Here is a 20,500-nt window from a genome sequence, read left to right as displayed (position 1 = left end):
ATCTGTTTGTGCTGTTGTGCCAACGCCATTAGTCATTGTCATGCCAAACACCATAGGAGTTGGTTATATAGTACAGATCTGAGGCTAGAGTAAGACTGTAAGGTTGATGGTGGTACGATGGTACTGATACAATGGTAATGGTACCTTCTCTCCAGCAGGCCCCCTCTCTCCGACCAACCCAGGCAGACTAAGTTCCCCCCTGGGACCAGGTAGTCCTGCTACCCCCTCTTGCCCCACGGTACCCCGCTGACCCTGAGGAAAGAACGCACAGAGACACAGTCAACATGGGCGCACCAAATTGAAACTCATTGATATGCTGAAAGGAAAGCATGAAAAAGCTAAACAAATGGTATGTGTAGCCAGTGACTAAGTAAAAGTGACATTTAACTGATTCATGGGCCAGGTTCTGTATTTGAAAAGTCTAATAAATACCTAACGAATACGATATTGATCAACTTGTCTGTCTGTGTCTGAAAAGAGTCATTGGCGTTGACAGTCAGCCACAGGCTTTTTTTTGTTAGTATTTTATTAGGATCCCCATGAGATGTTGGAAAAGCAGCAGCTACTCTTCCTGGGGTCCAAACAAAACATGAAACATGACGTAATACAGAGAACATCAATAGACAAGAACAGACATATCCACACGTACACACAAACTATCTAGGTCAAATAAGGGAGAGGCGTTGTGCCGTGAGGTGTTGCTTTATCTGTTTTCTGAAACCAGGTTTGCTCTTTATTTGAGCGATAATGTCTCTCTATAATACTGTACGCTTTCTTGAATATGTGCTGGATATGGGGACTGTGAAAAGACCCCTGGTGGCATGTCTGGTGGGGTAAGTGTGTGTGTCAGAGCTGTGTGTAAGTTGACTTTGACAGTGAGACATTGAATTTGACAGTGAGACATGGACTTTGACAGTCAGAACTCTAAACAGCAGCACTTAAGTAGGTCTTTCCTGACTCATAATCTTTCCTAACAATTTGCTTCATGAACGTCCATCAAAATGACTGACTGTTGTTGAACTTTTTTATAGCGCACTGAGCAGCCGGCAACCACAGTCGTTTCCCGCTCCAACTGCAGGCCAGCGGTGGCCCAGCGCTGGCTACGCGTACAGCAGCGACTGTTCCTGGCTTCGATCTCCGGCCGTGAGGCGCGAGGATAACTCGTGGCACCGCCAAGCGCTGAGAGAAAAGGATCCCTCCAAAACGGCAGGAGAAAGTGGTTTGGAATTACAGAGGTCTAGGTTTTGTTGGTACAACCTCAATCCCTGGTCTTGCATAAGGACGGGTAGTGTAATTGTCTTGTTCATCAAATCAGTGAGGGGTTTTTCATCAACTCTGGCTTGGATACTCAGGACACGGCATGCCCATACGCACTTATTCGTACACTACCCACTCAAGTGGAACTAATAGGCAATAATGTCCCATGCTAGTAAACAGTAAGGGCTTTGGTCTGAGAACCACATTGTTCTTTCTTAACCAGACATGTTAACCCACCTGCATTAGGTCAAAAGTCAAATAAATGTAATACACATAAACCTCTTTGTTTTTAGCATTACTACTCTGGCTAAGAGGCTTGAGCAACTAATGTCCTGCCTGCACCCAATGGAATTAACGAGGGAGAGACGACGTGAGAGGTTTTTGAGCAAGGAGGCATGGGAGAGAGTGGCAGAGAGGAGAGAGAGACAGAGAGGAGAGAGAGACAGAGAGGAGAGAGAGACAGAGAGGAGAGAGAGACAGAGTGGCAGAGAGGAGAGAGAGACAGACAGGAGACAGTGATAGACAGCTAGTGGTCATACTGTTTTGTCAGTAAGAAGATACTAGTTCTGGGGGATGGTGGTCAGGTCAGGGGGACACAGAGGCTGGTCTATGCTATGGTCCTCATCAGTCTCCTACATATTTTTCACTAATAACAAGGGCTCCCCTGACTCTGTCTGACACAGGTTAGACCCACAGAGAGCAGGCTCCAACGAAAACAGCCGCTGACCAGGAGGGTAACCTTTCACTGGTTATGCATTTCAACCAATTCTAAACATGGAGGGAGAGGAAGAGGTGGAGAAGAAAAGGAAGAAAGAAGAGGAGGAGGATGAAGAAGATGGGGATGATGGTGACGAAGAGTTGAACAAGTAGAGGAGGAGGAAGAGTGGACTGTAAAAGTCTGTCCCTCCAGGGTAGCTGAAGCAGTCATGTACAGTATTGTAGATACGTGTGTAAAATCACCATGGCTGTTTCCTGCTGGGATCTCCATCTCTGTGTGAGAGAGTCAGTGTGTTTTCACCGTAAACACCTCCCTCCCTAACTGCCTCTGTGCTACCAGACCTGCTTCTTATGTAACTGACAGACAGGGTGGCTAACACTGAAGTCCCTACACTGCCGGTCTGGCTGTCTGGGGAGCAGGGGAAAGGACATCATGCATCAAATCCCTGCATACTCAGGGCCGCCGGGGCTGCAGACTTCAGTAGAAAGAATCCCATTGAGCTCTGACCACAGAAACCCAAACAAATCAAATAAGCCATTTAATGACCAGTCATTTTGCGCCGTATATCCTTCAGCACTTTAAACACAGCTGGTGGGAGCAGGGCCCGTATTCATAAAGCATCTCGGAGAGTAGGAGTGTTGAACTAGGATCCGTTTCGCCTTTTAGATTATAACTACTGGACAGGGTGGACCTGATCCTAGATCAGTGCTCCTACTCTGAGACATTAGAAGAATGTGGGTCCAGAAGGAGAGGGAGATGGGAATGGGAGGGTCAGCCATATTGAATCCATTAAAAGCTCAATTTATCCGGTGATATGTGGATTTAATGGATTTACAGCGGTCTTTCATCCTGATCTCAGTCTAGCCACACTAACATTTATAACGTGTTGTCTTAATCTACTTAGTAATGGGATAATCTCATAACTATATTCGGTACATTCTTTAGTTTGTCCTTTGTTGGAGATTTCCTGTGACATAGCTAGTGTTGTGATTACGTGTTACGTGGCAGGAGAAATGGACGAGGGAGGTTTTTGAGCAAGGAGGCATGGAAAAAAATACCATTGCTATTGTCTGAGGAGAGTGCACAATAACAAAACTCTTTTATCACGGCAACTGGTTTGAAACATTCACCTCTGAAGGTAAATCATGAATTTACACTCAGTAATCTTGCTCTGATTTGTCATCCTGAGGGTCCCAGAGATAACATGTAGCATAGTTATGTTTGATTAAAAAAATCCATTTCTATATTCAAATGTAGGAACTGGGTTCTACAGTTTGAACCCCTGCTGTCTCTGACCTCTCGTTCACCCCGCCCAGCCATCTAGATGTGTGTCTTTTCATTCCTGGCAGAGTGTAAACTTAAATGTTTTATTACCATAGCATTTTTGTATGTTCTCTATAGTTATGTACCTGAAAATGTATCAATTGACCAATTCGGAACATTTGGGCAAACTACTGGCAGACTTGATACAAAATAGTGAGTAGTGATGCAATTCTTCACTGGATCAGGCTGAAACTTTGCACACACACTGCTGCCATCTGGTAGCCAAAATCTAAATGATACCTAGACTCCTATATGAATGAATGGCCTTTCTCTTGCATTTCAAAGTTGACGCAAAACAATGTAAATAGAAAATGCATTTTTTGGGGTTTGTATTATCTTTTACTTTTATCTAATGTGTTATATTCTCCTACATTCATTTCATATTTCCAACAAACTTCAAAGTGTTTCCTTTCAAATGGTATTTTATTTCACCTTTATTCAACTAGGCAAGTCAGTTAAGAACAAATTCTTATTTACGATGACGGCCTACCCCGGCCAAACCCTAATCCAGACGACGCTGGGCCGATTGTGTGCCGCCCAATCACCAGTTGTGATCCAGCCTGGAATCAAACCAGGGTCTGTAGTGACACATCACTAGGCAAGGATCACTATCACTAAGATGCAGTGCCTTAGACAGCTCCGCCACTCGGGAGACACACATATGTATCCTTGCTTCAGGTCCTGAGCTATAGGCAATTAGATTTGGTTGTCATTTTAGGTGGACATTTTAAAAAAAGGGTCCTGTCCTTTAAGTTTTGAAAGGTAAAAAATGAATTAAAAAGGTGGGATCGTAAAAATCACTCGGATTCAGACAGCGTGTCAGACTGTCACCCACAGAGATTTAACCATGCTGAGAGAATGGCTCTTAAAAGTTCAATTACTCACTGCAATAAATCCCCTGATTTACTGTGACCTACTGTATAGCATGGATAGGGCAAGAGTTTGTTTAGGGATGGATTGGACCAGAATTTGGGTTTACAGGAGACGCTGAATATGGCGATTCTCCTTTAAACTCAGGAAGTACCCATTCAACTTCCCATTCACCAGCTTTCCAAGCTTAATAATGTTTGGTACTTACTAAAGAGTGGAGCTTCGATGAGCAACTATTTTCATTACTGCCATTAAGTTCAGTATGTACTTCCAAACAAGGTCTAAATAAATGGTACATGCAACTGAAAGAAAGGCTTTGCCTGAAAATAATCTAAATAAGTGTTTTTGTGCACCTCTTCTGCAATATTAGTAATGGAAATAAAATACACCAAATAAAACCTATGTAGAAATATACAATCACTGTAAAAACATACCCTATATTGTCTACTTTCGTGCTGCTGGATCAGCCGACCTGGGCAGTGATTTTATTGGAGGTGCAGAAGAGGTGGATTTGGTGCCCACTTGGTCAAAAACAATACATGGATTCTTTCCAGACATTTTTCCAAATGCATGTAACTCATTATTTACACATTTTTTGGAAGTACATACCGGTCGTAATGGCAGTAATGAAGGTCCTTCTATGGTAAGTACTGAACGTATTTTGACAATATTAAGTTTGAAAAACTGATATATATATATACATACACACACACACACACAGTCAAATATAAATATAAATATATATATACACACACACAACCAGTCAAATATAAATACACACACACACACACACACACACACACACACACACACACACACACACACACACACACACACACACACACACACACACACACACACACACACACACACACACACACACACACACACACACACACACACACACACACACACACACACACACACACAACCAGTCAAAAGTTTGGACACATTCAAGGGTTTTTCTTTATGTTTACTATTTTCTACATTGTAGAATAATAGTGACGACATCAAAACTATGAAATAACACATATGGAATCATATAGTAACCAAAAAAGTGTTAAATCAAAATATATATAGCCACCCTTGTCCTTTATGACAGCTTTGCACACTCTTGGCATTCTCTCAACCAGTTTCACGAAGAATGCTTTTCCAACACTCTTGAATCAGTTCCCACATATTCTGAGCACTTGTTGGCTGCTTTTCCTTCACTCTGCGGTCTAACTCATCCCAAACCATCTCAATTGGGTTGAGGTCGGGTAATTGCGGAGGCAAGGTCATCTGATACAGCACTCCATCACTCTCCTTCTTGGTTATATAGCCCTTACACAGCCTGAAGATGTGTTTTGAGTCATTGTCCTGTTGAAAAACAAAGGATAGTCCCACTAAGCACAAACCAGATGGGATGGCGTATCGCTGCAGAATGCTGTGGTAGCCATGCTGGTTAAGAGTGCCTTGAATTCTAAATAAATCCCGGACAGTGTCACCAGCAAAGCACCCCCACACCATCACACCTCCTCCTCCATGCTTCATGTTGGGAACCATACATGCGGAGATAATCTGTTCACCTATACTGCGTCTCACGAAAAGACAGCTGTTGGAACCAAAAAAGTTTGGACTCATCAGACCAAAGACAGATTTCCGCCATTCTAATGACCATTGCTGCTGTTTCTTTGCCAAAGCAAGTCTCTTCTAATTATTGGTGTTCTTAAGTAGTGGTTTCTTTGCAGCATTTCGACCATGAAGGCCTGATTCACTCAGTCTCCTCTGAACAGTTGATGTTGAGATGCGTCTGTTATTTCAACTCTGTGAAGCATTTATTTGGGCTGCAATCTGAGGTGCAGTTAACTCGCATTAACTTATCCTCTGAAGCAGAGGTAACCCTGGGTCTTCCTGTCCTGTGTCGGTAGTCATGAGAGCCAGTTTCATCAAAGCGCTAGATTGTTTTTGCGACTGTGTGTGTGTGTGTCAGAGGAGGCTGGTGGGACGAGCTATAGAAAGACGTACTCATTGTGATGGTTGGAATGGAATCAATGGAAAGGTATTAAACACATCAAACACATGGAAGCCACATGTTTGACTCCGTCCCATTGATTCCATTCCAGCCACTACAATGAGCCCGTTCTTCTATAGCTCCTCCCACCAGCCTCCACTGGTGTGTTTGTGTGTGTGTGTGTGTGAGGGACAGGATATGTTGACTGATCACTGCGATTTCGTACGTTTGAAAAGGTCCCGAGAATGTCGATATATGTATTCCTCTGCGCTCACCGTAAAAAATGGTTGCCCAGCACTCTAGATGTGTGGAGCCAAGGTGCGCTGCTTAGACCCCTGCGCCCCTCAGAACCCTGCGCCACGGCAGTTCACAATGTTCTAGCAAGCCGTGAGAATACATGAGAATATTGATGATACCTGGTGGTAATTTTGTTTAAACCATCCCTAAACCATAGCCCTAATCTTAACCACTTGTTCTAGCAAGCCGTGAGAATACATGAGAATATTGATGATACCTGGTGGTAATTTTGTTTTAAACCTTCCCCAAACCATAGCCCTAATCTTAACCACTTGAAATTAAACTTAACCCTTTGAGTTGTTTCTGTTTTAACCATGCGGAATGAATGCGTCAAAAATAGACTGATCTTTTTGGGATATGATGCCTACCTGTCGCCCAGCCTTCCCTGGAAAACCTGGTAACCCAACTAGTCCTGGGAGGCCGTCAGGCCCAGCGTATCCCTCCATGCCTCTGGGTCCAGGTAAACCAATGGCCCCCTGGGAAATACAAAACAACAATATCAGACTCAATCTGTCAGGTCTCCATGGAAATACTTGTGAAGGCATTAGCTATGGGAGCTAACCTGAATGTTCAGGTCTCAGCCAGACAAGGTCACTTATCACTAGTGCAGTTGATCCAACCAGCTACGCTGCGATACACTAACCCTCTCATCTCCCAACCTTTTCCAAGCCCCCCCCCCAGTGCCTCCTCCCCCATTAATTGGCTGTATATACATCTAACTTCAGAGACATCTGGAATTAAGAGATGCATTCCTGACTGGCAGTGATGGACTGGGATCTAAAACGGTTTTATGGAAAATAAAGGGAAGTTCATTTTGACCACAACTTATTGCTATGTTCTAATGTTGTAAAGACGGACTATTCTGTATACTGCACTGAACATTCTGTCTTGCTACTTCAACAAAACAAACCCAATGAAATGTCACTTCATGGAGAGTATACACTACCGTTCAAAAGTTTGGGGTCACTTAGAAATGTTCTTGTTTTTGAAAGAAAAGCTATTTTTGTTGTCCATTAAAATAACATTAAATTGATCAGAAATACAGTTTAGACATTGATAATGTTGGAAATGACAATTGTAGCTGGAAACGGTTGATTTTTAATGATATATCTAGATAGGCGTACAGAGGCCCATTATCAGTGTAACAGTACAACTTTAGACCGTCCCCTCGCCCATACCCGGGAGCGAACCAGGGACTCTCTGCACACATCAACAACAGTCACCCTCGAAGCATCGTCACCCATCGCTCCACAAAAGCCACAGCCCTTGCAGAGCAAGGGGAACTACTACTTCAAGGTCTCAGAGCAAGTGACGTCACCGATTGAAACGCTATTTAGCTTCTCTCACCCGCTAACTAAGCTAGCCGTTTCACATCCGTTACATCAGCAACCATCACTCCTGTGTTCCAGTGGCACGTTGTGTTAGCTAATCCAAGTTTATCATTTTAAAAGGCTAATTGATCATTAGAAAACACTTTTCCAATTATGTTAGCACAGCTGAACTGTTGTCCTGATTTAAAGAAGCCTCCCACTCCTCTTTTTATTCTGGTTAGAGTCAGTTTGCGCTGTTCTGTTTCTCAGAACAAGAATAGACTGATGAATTTCAGAACAAAGTGCTTAATTTCTGGCCATTTTGAACCTGTAATCGAACCCACAAATGCTGATGCTCCAGATACTCAACTAGTCTATAGAAGGCCAGTTGTATTGCTTCTTTAATCAGAACAAACAGTTTTCAGCTGCGCTAACATAATTGCAAAAAGGCTAATGATCAATTAACCTTTTAAAATTATACACTTCGATTGGCTAACACAACGTGCCATTGGAAAACAGGAGTGATGGTTGCTGATAATGGGCCTCTGTACGCTTTCGTAGATATCCCATAAATCTGCCGTTTCCAGCTAAAATAGTCATTGACAACAATAACAATGTCTACACTGTTTTTTCGGACAAATTTTATGTTATTTTAATGGACAAAAAAAACCCTGTGAGACATAGTTATGGAGTGCTCTGTAAACGGTGTAAATGTCCCCCATAATCTCTCCAAGTAACTTATTGCATGGGGTTTGTTTATTGTACTACTGTAGTACAGAATGTACGGTTGAGTATATCTCTTTCCTCCCTCTGTATCTCTCTACATCTCTCTCATCGACTTCAGTCTTCACTCTATGTCCACTCTGCATTGTGGTGATGCGATACTTACTTCAACACCAGCGGTCCCAGTCAGGCCCCTCACTCCTTTCTTTCCTTCTAAGCCCTGTAAAAAATGCACACAGACACACAATCTAATAATATACACATTCACATAGACAGATACACATAGATAAAGACAGAAACAGACAGATACACATAGATACAGACAGATACACATAGATACAGACAGATACACATAGATACAGACAGATACAGACAGATACACAGACAGATACAGACAGATAGACATAGATAAAGACAGAAACAGACAGATACACATAGATACAGACAGATACACATAGATACAGACAGACACAGACAGATACACATAGATACAGACAGACACAGACAGATACACATAGATACAGACAGACACAGACAGATAGACATAGATACAGACAGACAGACACACAGATAGACATAGATACAGACAGACAGACACACATAGATACAGACAGACAGACACACATAGATACAGACAGACAGACACACATAGATACAGACAGACAGACAGACACACATAGATACAGACAGACAGACAGACACACATAGATACAGACAGACAGACAGACACACATAGATACAGACAGACAGACAGACACACAGATACAGACAGACACACATAGATACAGACAGACAGACAGACAGACAGACAGACAGACAGACAGACAGACAGACAGACAGACAGACAGACAGACAGACAGACAGACAGACATAGATACAGACAGACAGACAGACAGACAGACAGACAGACAGACAGACAGACAGACAGACAGACAGACAGACAGACAGACAGACAGACAGACAGACAGACAGACAGACAGACATAGATACAGACAGACAGACAGACAGACACACATAGATACAGACAGACACACATAGATACAGACAGACAGACATAGATACAGACAGACAGACAGACAGACAGACAGACAGACAGACAGACAGACAGACAGACAGACAGACAGACAGATACAGACAGACAGACAGACAGACAGACAGACAGACAGACAGACAGACAGACAGACAGACATAGATACAGACAGACAGACACACATAGATACAGACAGACAGACAGACATAGATACAGACAGACAGACATAGATACAGACAGACAGACACACATAGATACAGACAGACAGACATAGATACAGACAGACAGACATAGATACAGACAGACAGACAGACAGACAGACAGACATAGATACAGACAGACAGACATAGATACAGACAGACAGACAGACAGACAGACAGACACAGACAGACAGACATAGATACAGACAGACAGACACACATAGATACAGACAGACAGACACACATAGATACAGACAGACAGACACACATAGATACAGACAGACAGACATAGATACAGACAGACAGACAGACAGACAGACAGACAGACAGACAGACAGACAGACAGACATAGATACAGACAGACAGACAGACAGACATAGATACAGACAGACAGACAGACAGACATAGATACAGACAGACAGACAGACAGACATAGATACAGACAGACAGACAGACAGACATAGATACAGACAGACAGACACACATAGATACAGACAGACAGACACACATAGATACAGACAGACATAGATACAGACAGACAGACAGACAGACAGACAGACAGACAGACAGACAGACAGACAGACAGACAGACAGACAGACAGACAGACAGACAGACAGACTAGATACAGACAGACAGACAGACAGACATAGATACAGACAGACAGACAGACAGACATAGATACAGACAGACAGACAGACAGACATAGATACAGACAGACAGACAGACAGACAGACAGACAGACAGACAGACAGACAGACAGACAGACAGACAGACAGACATAGATACAGACAGACAGACAGACAGACAGACAGACAGACAGACAGACAGACAGACAGACAGACAGACAGACAGACAGACAGACAGACAGACATAGATACAGACAGACAGACAGACAGACAGACAGACAGACAGACAGACAGACAGACAGACAGACAGACAGACAGACAGACAGACAGACAGACAGACAGACAGACATAGATACAGACAGATACACATAGATAAAGACAGATAGACATAGATACAGACAGACACAGACAGATAGACATAGATACAGACAGATACACATAGATAAAGACAGATAGACATAGATACACATAGATACACATAGATACAGACAGATACACATAGATACAGACAGATACACATAGATACAGACAGACACACATAGATACAGACAGACACACATAGATACAGACAGACAGACATAGATACAGATAGATAGACATAGATACAGACAGACAGCCAGACAGACAGACAGACAGACAGACAGACAGACAGACTCATTCCAACTGTTTAGTACCAATAAATCCTTAAAAAATATATGTTTTGTATCGTGTGTGATTACTTTAGGCTTAGTTCTTTACTATAAACTAAATGGACGTATACATATGCAGTTCTGTGTAGTGCATGTGTAACTCATGGACCTCTAGTCTTGTGTTACTCTAGTAAGGTATATGTGTGCATGCAATATGTGAAGACCACATTCAGGCTCTATTCAAAACTCCACACCAAGGTGAATACATTCACAGGAATCCTATCTCTGTACAGTATCCACTCAATCTGAATAAATAGGCAAATAGGCCAACTCACATGTCTTAACAAGTGAAAGGTGTTTAGAACTAGGTACAGTATGTAGATAACTCAGCGTGTGTTATGAAATATGCAGATCAAAGAGTAATATACATAAAGAGCTACATTCCATGAAGAGCAACATTATGTAAGAAATAATCATTTTCACAGCTGAAAATGTATATTCACATTATTAAGCTGCAGTTAAAATCCTTCAGACTTCAAGTGAAATAATTCAGACTTGAAACAAAATTATTCTGATTTGAAGTAAAGTAACTCAGACTTGAAGTGAAGTAATTCAGACTTGAAGTGAAGTAATTCAGACTTGAAGTGAAGTAATTCAGACTTGAAGTGAAGTAATTCAGACTTGAAGTGAAGTAATTCAGACTTGAAGTGAAGTAATTCAGACTTGAAGTGAAGTAATTCATTTTTTCCCAAAAGTTTAACTGATGCCAACGTTTTTTTGCATTCCAGTATATATTCTCAAGCTTGCCTTTCGTGTTCAGAGAATAAAATAAGAAAATGAAGAGTTGCCTTGTGGAAATCAGACAGAACACTTTGAAGCATGAAGTGCATAGCGGGTGGCCAAGCAAACAATTCTCTTCTTTCACCCCCCCCCATTTCCCCCTCCATTCCTCATTCCTCTTTCTCTAATATCAAAGGCACCCTGTCTGCATTGTTTTGGCCCAGACTGATTTCATGGCAGTAAAATCGTTTTTGTCTCTCCCTTCATGTTTTCTGTTATGAGGAGGTAGCAGAACCAAGCAAGGGTGAGAGAATGCATACACGCTGGCACTTCAGATTGTTGATCGAGAGCAAAAAGAGGGATAGGTTATAACCAGTTATCTCTCCGGTTATCTAACGGCTATCAGGAGTTGCAGTTTGGAAGTGAGTGTCTCCTCTTCGATCATAGTACGGACAGGTGATTGCTTATTAAACCTAACCCTCGTGGTGTTTTGAGCCAAGGAAGCCTGTAGGAAGGCTTCTGCAGTAGCCTGGTGATAACACTTTATTGACCATCTACAGTGTACTGTAACAGTTCATCTAGAGATCTAGGAAAACATGATTTAACAAACTCTGTCCTTTCCTTTCCCCAAGCCTGGAGCAGCATGAATCAGACACAGGGATTCACAAATAATCACACACACGCACCTGAGTTCCCATTTCTCCTTTTGGGCCCTGTTCTCCAGGTTCCCCTGGTGTTCCCTAGACAACAAAAATCGCACTTATTTGATTTATTCTTATGTCAATGTGCAAAATGTGACACAGAAATCAATGCTGATAAGACCTACACAGAGCATTGTATTGGACTTACAGGAAGGCCTGGCGCTCCAACAGCCCCACGATGTCCACTGGTACCCATATGACCCTGAAAACACCAACGAGACAAACACATTATATTCGGGTGAAACACTACAGCCACAAAGTCACTTCAACTGGGTATATAAAGAGGAGATGTAATTTAGTGACAGCTAGGGGTCAGGGGACAGTCAACTGCGTCTTGTTCCACTATGTGCTACACAAGGTTATCAGAGGTCCTTCAGGTTGAAATGTTTCACAATAACAATGTGCGAGCGTTAAAACAGTGTGCAAGTATCGATATTTCTTTCAACAGCAGTAAACACCATATGGTCCTCTAAGGTGCATACCATATGAATAACAAACCACATAGTACTGTAGTTCCCAGGCCAAGCTGTGTAGGTACATCTTTTATTACAGTAGGCTGTAGGTGGCTCAGACTAAATGGGCTCTATAAATTTACCACTAAGTGGGGGGAGCGCCCTAGGTCGACCCGGACGTAGAGAGAGAGAGAGACAGAGAGACAGACAGAGAGAGACAGACAGACAGAGAGACAGACAGACAGACAGAGACAGACAGACAGAGAGAGACAGACAGACAGACAGACAGACAGAGACAGACAGACAGAGACAGACAGACAGACAGACAGAGACAGAGACAGACAGAGACAGACAGAGACAGACAGACAGAGAGAGACAGACAGACAGAGAGAGACAGACAGACAGAGAGAGACAGACAGACAGACAGACAGACAGACAGACAGACAGACAGACAGACAGACAGACAGACAGACAGACAGACAGACAGACAGACAGACAGACAGACAGACAGACAGACAGACAGACAGACAGACAGACAGAGAGACAGACACACAGACACAGACAGACAGACACACAGACACACAGACACACAGACACACAGACACACAGGTAGAGTTATGGACCTTTAGTTTAATTAATGGAATCCTGAAAGTCACTCAAGCCTCTCAACAAGCCAAAAAAATATTAGCCACTGTGACTTTGAACCCAGATCCAGTTCAGCAGAAAAATACTTATAAATGCTTAATAACCCAGCGCCCTCAAAACACTTTCCTGTGTTTTATATATTTCCAAACAAGGTTGGAATTATACTGTGAAATTGTGAATATGATGAATATGCCCTTTAAATGTAAGAGCCGTTTGAAAAGACTGCCTGAAATTTCAGCCTGTTTTGGTGGGATGGAGTTTTGGCCTGCCTGGTGACATCACCATGAATGAGTTAATAGACCAATAGGAAAGAGAGTTCTCTACCAATAACAGCTATGTGTCAGTCTTCCCCTCCCCAATTAGACCAATGTCAGACAGTCCTAGCAAAAGTCTTGCTTGAGAAATTGCTCTTAATAAGAAGCATTTATTTTCTTCCTTTTGGCAATTTTGATTGAAAACATTCACAGTTAGCTACTTAATTGTTACTCATTGCATTGGGCCTTTAAAGCTATCTCTCACTCTCTCTCTCTCTGGCAGACTGTCTGAGGAGGGCTGCGTTTTGGGAAACTATTTATAGGAGGGGAGAAGTCTGGCAAATGTCCCGCTGGGGATTCTAGGATTCCACTCTCCACGACTTTCATCTTGTAGTGCTACCTTCACACCTGACTTGAACTGTTTGTGTGTGTGTTTCATCGGTGTGAGTTTTCAGTGTCTATGCCAATAGCACCAGATTTCCTCCTGGCTTATCGCTAGGAATTCAGTAATCCGGGATGCTCTGTGTCTCAGATATGTGTGGTCTCAACAGGCCTGCTTTTCAACCCAGCACCAAAAAAAAGAAGAAAGGAAGCAGAACAGAAAAACAACTTGAAATGTAATTTTTGTGATACATTTGATGTTGTGGTTTTTACCTGATATCCCTCATCTCCAGGCTCTCCGCGATCTCCTCGCTCGCCCGGGGGACCCTGCCAAAACACACGCACCATCAGATGAGTAGGGCGACCACTTTGTGACTAAGTGTACGTTAGGGCTCTGAATATGTTAAGGAACAGCTGTATTTCACCTTAAACACTCTGCCATGGATCATCTTAGTTTGGGCTGGAGTGGAACACTAAGGGCTAGTGTATCTGTCATAGTATCGGCTTTAGCCACAATACCGTCTTTCTCAAAGGTTACACTACTTACAATCTGTACTATACTACTACTATACCACTACTATACCACTACTATACCACTACCACACCACTACTACCACACCACTACTACACCACTACTACACCACTACTACACCACTACTACTACACCACTACTACTACTACCACTACTACTACTACCACTACTACTACACCACTACACCACCACTACACCACCACTACTACACCACTACACCACCACTACTATACCACTACTATACCACTACTATACCACTACTATACCACTACTATACCACTACTATACTACTACTATACTACTACTATACCACTTTGGACATCCACTCTCTTGGACCTCTGTTCAGCATGGTTGGACAGCTATACCTCAAGCAACACCACTATTAGAGCATTCTTATATAATGCTTTAATAGGGTGACATTTTGACTCACCCCTAAGCCACACACTCATAGGAAAAGGAAGGATAAGTTGAAGGAAGGCAAGACCTACTGGTTCACCTAGTGGCCCGGCAGGTCCTGAGGTCCTACTGTCTTCTCCGGAGTAACCCTGAAACACAACACGCCAAAGTATCACACTCTGACACAACTTAATCAGCTCATAACTCAGGACATTTGGCCTAAAATACGCTGAACACGGAGATCTAAGATTTGTCGAGCTCTATTTTAATAAGCCTAATGCAATGGTACATCTAAGCTCTGGTGGTAACGCACTAGGTCCAGGAGTGCGTCCTCAATATTTCCACAGCTGTTATTATGAGCTCAATAGCTGGCGGTGGCACAAGATGGCGGGTTTTGATGAATAAACGACTTGTACGTGTAACGAGGGTTTCACCGCTCACTGGCCAATCAAGACATTCCATGGCTGAACACTACATGTCTCAAGTTCTGCAGGTTATTGCGCTGTCTTCAACTCCGACTCGGCTAGGGGCATGGAATATCCTAGTCCATTAAGGCTTGATACTACAGCTTACTAAACAGCACAGTAATGAGTGATAGCAACAGAAGAAGAAAACAAATCCGGTGTTTTGCTCAATATGTCCGTAGTGTTGACAGTCAACATCGTTGTGATTGGCCGTAACGAGTATTTGGCCTTTTACGCGTCGCACTTCTCCTCAAATAAAAAAAATACCGGTTCCTGTAAATTGTATTGCACGTGTGAGGCACGTTCTCAATAAGCAAGTTATACATGTTTCTAAGTACGAGTTTCACTAGATTATCTCTATAATAACAGGAGCACGTTAAAATCATGTAATAGCCGACCTGTATAAAACATGGGAGGTCTGCTTTCAAGGATTTGATGTAATCTATCACATGACATCTAGTGGTCCTTTTTGCGTACTTCAGTTAATCACAGGTGTCCTATCTGTCCCTCTGTGTGGCACATGTACAATATATGATAAAACATATATATATATACTTTGGATGACGAAGCAGTAAAACATTATCCTGAATATTGGTGTTCAATAGGATGGTTTCAGCATGAAATCGCCTTTCTGTATATATTGTTTGACACTATTTATTTTACGATGTCAATATGTGTGTTTTGGCATCAAACTGGTGGCAGTTGAGTTGCAGAGTTAATTGAGTTGCAGCGTTAATTGAAAAAAAATGCCATTCTTTATTAGCCCTTTGCTGCACACATTTTGGTTTTTCCCACAAAAAATATTGCATCCTATTTCTTGGAAGATTTAGGCTTTCTGATATTAATAGTGAAATATCACTTTTATCCCCCACATTTAAAGAAAATACATGTTTGCTACCTCAGGGCGACACTGTGCCATAAGGGTACTAAAACACCAAGGAAAATCAGATATTTTCAGAACATTTATTCAGTGAAATAATATGTATCCTATTAAATACCAATGGATTCACAAAGTTGATGGTTATTTTGATATATTTTGATTTGTTTAACACTTTTTTGGTTACTACATGATTCCATATGTGTTATTTCATAGTTTTAATGGATTCACTATTATTCTACAATATAGAAAATAGTACAAATAAAAAAAACTGGTAGGTTTGTCCAAACCTTGGACTGGTACTGCATATATACAGTCTGCATATTTTGTTTTGTATGACTATTCTTCTGGGGGTGCTGCAGAACACTCAGCACCCTTACTTCCCTCCCACTGCTATGGAGATTAATTCACCTTTCAGAGTTACCAGTGACCAGTGGAGGATCCTCAGAGGAGGAAGGAGAGGACCATTGTCCTCAGTGAATTTCATTCAAATTAAAATAGTAAAACATTAAAAAAACATGATCCTTTTTCGATAAAACTATACTAAATAAAGTGCCTTCGGAAAGAATTCAGACCCCTTGACTTTCTCCACATTTCGTTACGTTCCAGCCTTATCCTAAAATTGATTAACTTGTTATTTTCATCAATCTTTATTTCATCTTTATTTAACCAGGCAAGTCAGTTAAGAACAAATGATTATTTAGAATGACGGCCTACCCCAGCGATGCTGGGCCAATTGTGCGCCGCCCTATGGGACACACAATCACGGCCAGATGTGATACAGCCTGGATTCGAACCAGGGACTGTAGTGACGCCTCTTACACTGAGATGCAATGCCTTAGATCGCTGTGTCACTCGGGAGCCCCACACAATACCCCGTAATGACAAAGCAAAAACAGGTTTAGAAATGTTTGCTAATTTATTAAAAATAAAAAAAATGAAATATTACATTGGTCTAATATTAATGGTCTGAGAGTCTTTAGGTGCCTTTTGTCAAACTCCAAGTAGGCTGTCATGTGCCTTTTACTGAGGAGAGGCTTCCGTCTGGCCACTCCACCATAAAGGTCTGACTGGTGGAGTGCTGCAGAGATAGTTGTCCTTCTGGAAGGTTCTCCCATCTCAACAGAGGAACTCTGGGTTCTTGATCACCTCCCTGGCCAAGGCCCTTCTCCCCTGATTGCTCAGTTTGGCTGGTCTGCCAGCAGGAAGAGTCTTAGTGGTCCTTGGTGGTTCCAAACTTCTTCCATTTAAGAATGATGGAGGCCAATGTGTTCTTGGAAGAGCCTTGGTGGTTCCAAACTTCTTCCATTTAATAATGATGGAGGCCACTGTGTTCTAGGAAGAGCCTTGGTGGTTCCAAACTTCTTCCATTTAAGAATGATGGAGGCCACTGTGTTCTTGGGGACCTTCAATGAGGCATCATTTGTTTGTTCCCCTTCCCCAGATCTGTGCCTCGACACAATCCTGTCTCAGAGCTCTACGGACAATTCTTTTGACCTCATGGCTTGGTTTTTGTTTTGACATGCAACTGCGGGACCTTATGTAGACAGGTGTGTGCCTTTCCAAATCAAGTCCAATCAATTGAATTTACCACAGCTGTACTCCAAGTTGTGGAAACATCTCGAGGGGTGATCAATGGAAACATGATGGTCCTGAGCTCAATTTTGAATAGTTATGCAATTAAGAATTATTTTATTTTATTTGCATTACATTTGCAAAGATGAATAAAAACGTGTTTTCGCTTTGTCATTATGAGGTATTGTGTCAGATTGCTGAAGATTTTTTTTGAATACAGGCTGTGTGTAGCGATTATAGTTGTCTGCGTGTAGCAGTTAGCGGTCATGATATGAAGGATTGGCTTGTCAAGTTTTTTTCACCTGGTCACAGACAGCTGATGTGTTGTGCACTGAAGTCCACAAGTAAAGAGAAAAGGTGAGAGGAGGTGCACACGTAGATAGTTGCGAGAAGCCTAAACCTATTGATGTTACATTGAGCTGGGTGAATGGAATATGAATGACAGTCATCTAATATGCATGCTTTTCGTAGAGTTGCCTCACATTAGCTGTACTTGGAGGAGGCTCCCACCAAACATTCCGCTCCCTGCATTTACATGACCATCCATTCTGGTCTGGAATTTAATTTCCCAAACAACATGTGAGAAATCTGACTTTTGCGTTTACATGTCAGGACTGTTCTCTTGGTACTTAACCACGTCTCTGAACTTTACACATCTCCTGAAATTAAAAGACTCTGGTGACTGTGGATTGTTGTTCAAGTGCTGTCTGTAAATCCAAATGTTGTAACCCTCGACCTAGACATGCCATTATCTTGCTGCTTCTACTGTCTGGAAATGTGCAATCTAACCCAGGTCCTGAAATTCTTGCCGCATTCAGTAGTCGGCAGGGGTTGTATTGGATTGTATTTTCAAATTGTTATCACAGCATGTCAACTCTGAGTTTGTCTTGATGGGGGATCTGAATAAGAATTGGTTAACATCTAGCTCTGATCAACTCAAAATTCTATGCAATACCTATAATCTCAGTCGAGATTGTCAACAGTGTAACTGTTGAAGGGTTGAAAACCTCTGATTGATTTGATCTTAACCAACACTTCTCATCGTTTTCATGCATCTGGTATCTTTTGACAAATTACATACGTCATCACTCTGCTATTGCCTGTGTGAGAGATGGTAAAATTCCTAAGTGATTTCCACGTGTCATTACGAAAAGAAACTGGAAGCAGTTTGATATTCAAGGTTTTTTACATGAAGTATTTAGCATTGAATGGAATAGTTTTGAATTAATCCCTGTTGTCGAATTAGCCTTTTCTTACTTCTACAACGCATTCCAGGGTGTATGCAATAGGCATGCCCCTTTAAAAAAAATCAGGATTAAGGGCAGAGAGAAGCCTTAGTTTACTGATGAATTTACTCAAATCATAAGGGAACAAAATGCCATGTGGGCTAAAGCAATAAGGTCTGGTTCGGGGGATGGTTGGATGGCTTTTAAACATCTTTGAAATCTGGGTGTGGCTATGACCTGAAAACTGAAAGCAGACCACTACCTTAAACCTCATATAATTTCAATCATCCCTCCCAATTTTGGTAAGTAGTGAAAGGTTTGGAGTGCAAAAAAGATACACAGCTTCCCAAACAAACAATTGTTGGTAGACACCCAGATTGTAACTGAGAGAACCACCTCCATTCTGAAAGCCTTGAATCAGCATTTTCTAGATGCAGACAGTTTATTTGAAAAGGTTAAACGTCTAAATGAGCCTCCTGTGAATTTACCTGACACCCCTGTGCACTCCTTCACCAGTGTTCTCATTCTCATCCTTCTCTCTTTCAGAAGTGCGTAAAGCCCTGAAAGAAATAGATAGAAAGAAATCGCCTGGCCCTGATGATCTTGAGCCCCGCCTCCTACACATAGCTGAAGAAATCATTGCTCCCCCTCAACTCGTATTTTTAACCTCGCGCTTGACATTAAGTAAATCCCAAAGTTATGGAAATCTGCTTTTGTACTGCCTCTCCTGAAAGGTGGAGATTCTTCGCTACTTGACAACTATCGACCCATATCAAAATTGTCTGTACTGTCTAAGGTACTGGAATCCTTAGTTAGTAGGCAGCTGAAGGACTACCTCCAAGAAAACAACATCTTAAATGGAATGTAATCACATTTTAGGTCTGGCCACAGCATTGTTTCAGCATCTTTGAAGCTTTTAAATGACATCCATTGTGCTCTTGACAAGAAGTTACATTGTGTGTCTTTATTGATTTGTCGAAGGCATTTGACACCGTGGACCATGCTGTGCTGGTGCAAAGGTTAAAATGTTATTGAATTGCTGGTCATGCTCTAGATTGGTTTATAAATTAACTATCGAATCGTACAAAATGTGTAATGGTGGATGGTTGTAGATCTGAGTCCTTAGGGTTGTGCTCAGGTGTTCCGCAAGGTTCTATTTTGGGCCCACTGTTGTTCATTTTGTATATCATCAACATTTGGGACCATATTAAAACAACAGATTTAATTTTATGCAGATTAC

General features: G+C 42.0%; 1 protein-coding gene across 1 annotated transcript in view; it reads right to left on the bottom strand.

Annotated features, from left to right (window-relative positions):
- The window catches only part of LOC124038040 (collagen alpha-1(XXIV) chain-like), a 108,138-nt gene that overhangs the window by 17,758 nt on the left and 69,880 nt on the right, over positions 1-20,500 (bottom strand). Inside the window, exons 26-32 of the mRNA XM_046353417.1 lie at positions 15,211-15,267; positions 14,464-14,517; positions 12,607-12,660; positions 12,444-12,497; positions 8,658-8,711; positions 6,827-6,934; positions 145-252 (exon numbers count right to left, since the gene is read on the bottom strand). Coding sequence (XP_046209373.1) covers positions 145-252; positions 6,827-6,934; positions 8,658-8,711; positions 12,444-12,497; positions 12,607-12,660; positions 14,464-14,517; positions 15,211-15,267 — 489 coding nt within the window. The remainder of the gene's footprint in view (positions 1-144; positions 253-6,826; positions 6,935-8,657; positions 8,712-12,443; positions 12,498-12,606; positions 12,661-14,463; positions 14,518-15,210; positions 15,268-20,500) is intronic.

Source organism: Oncorhynchus gorbuscha, linkage group LG06 (genome assembly GCF_021184085.1).
Source record: "Oncorhynchus gorbuscha isolate QuinsamMale2020 ecotype Even-year linkage group LG06, OgorEven_v1.0, whole genome shotgun sequence".
NCBI classification, from domain to species: domain Eukaryota; kingdom Metazoa; phylum Chordata; class Actinopteri; order Salmoniformes; family Salmonidae; genus Oncorhynchus; species Oncorhynchus gorbuscha.
Note: the sequence above shows the minus strand (reverse complement) of the source record. Positions and strands in the feature narration are given on the sequence as shown.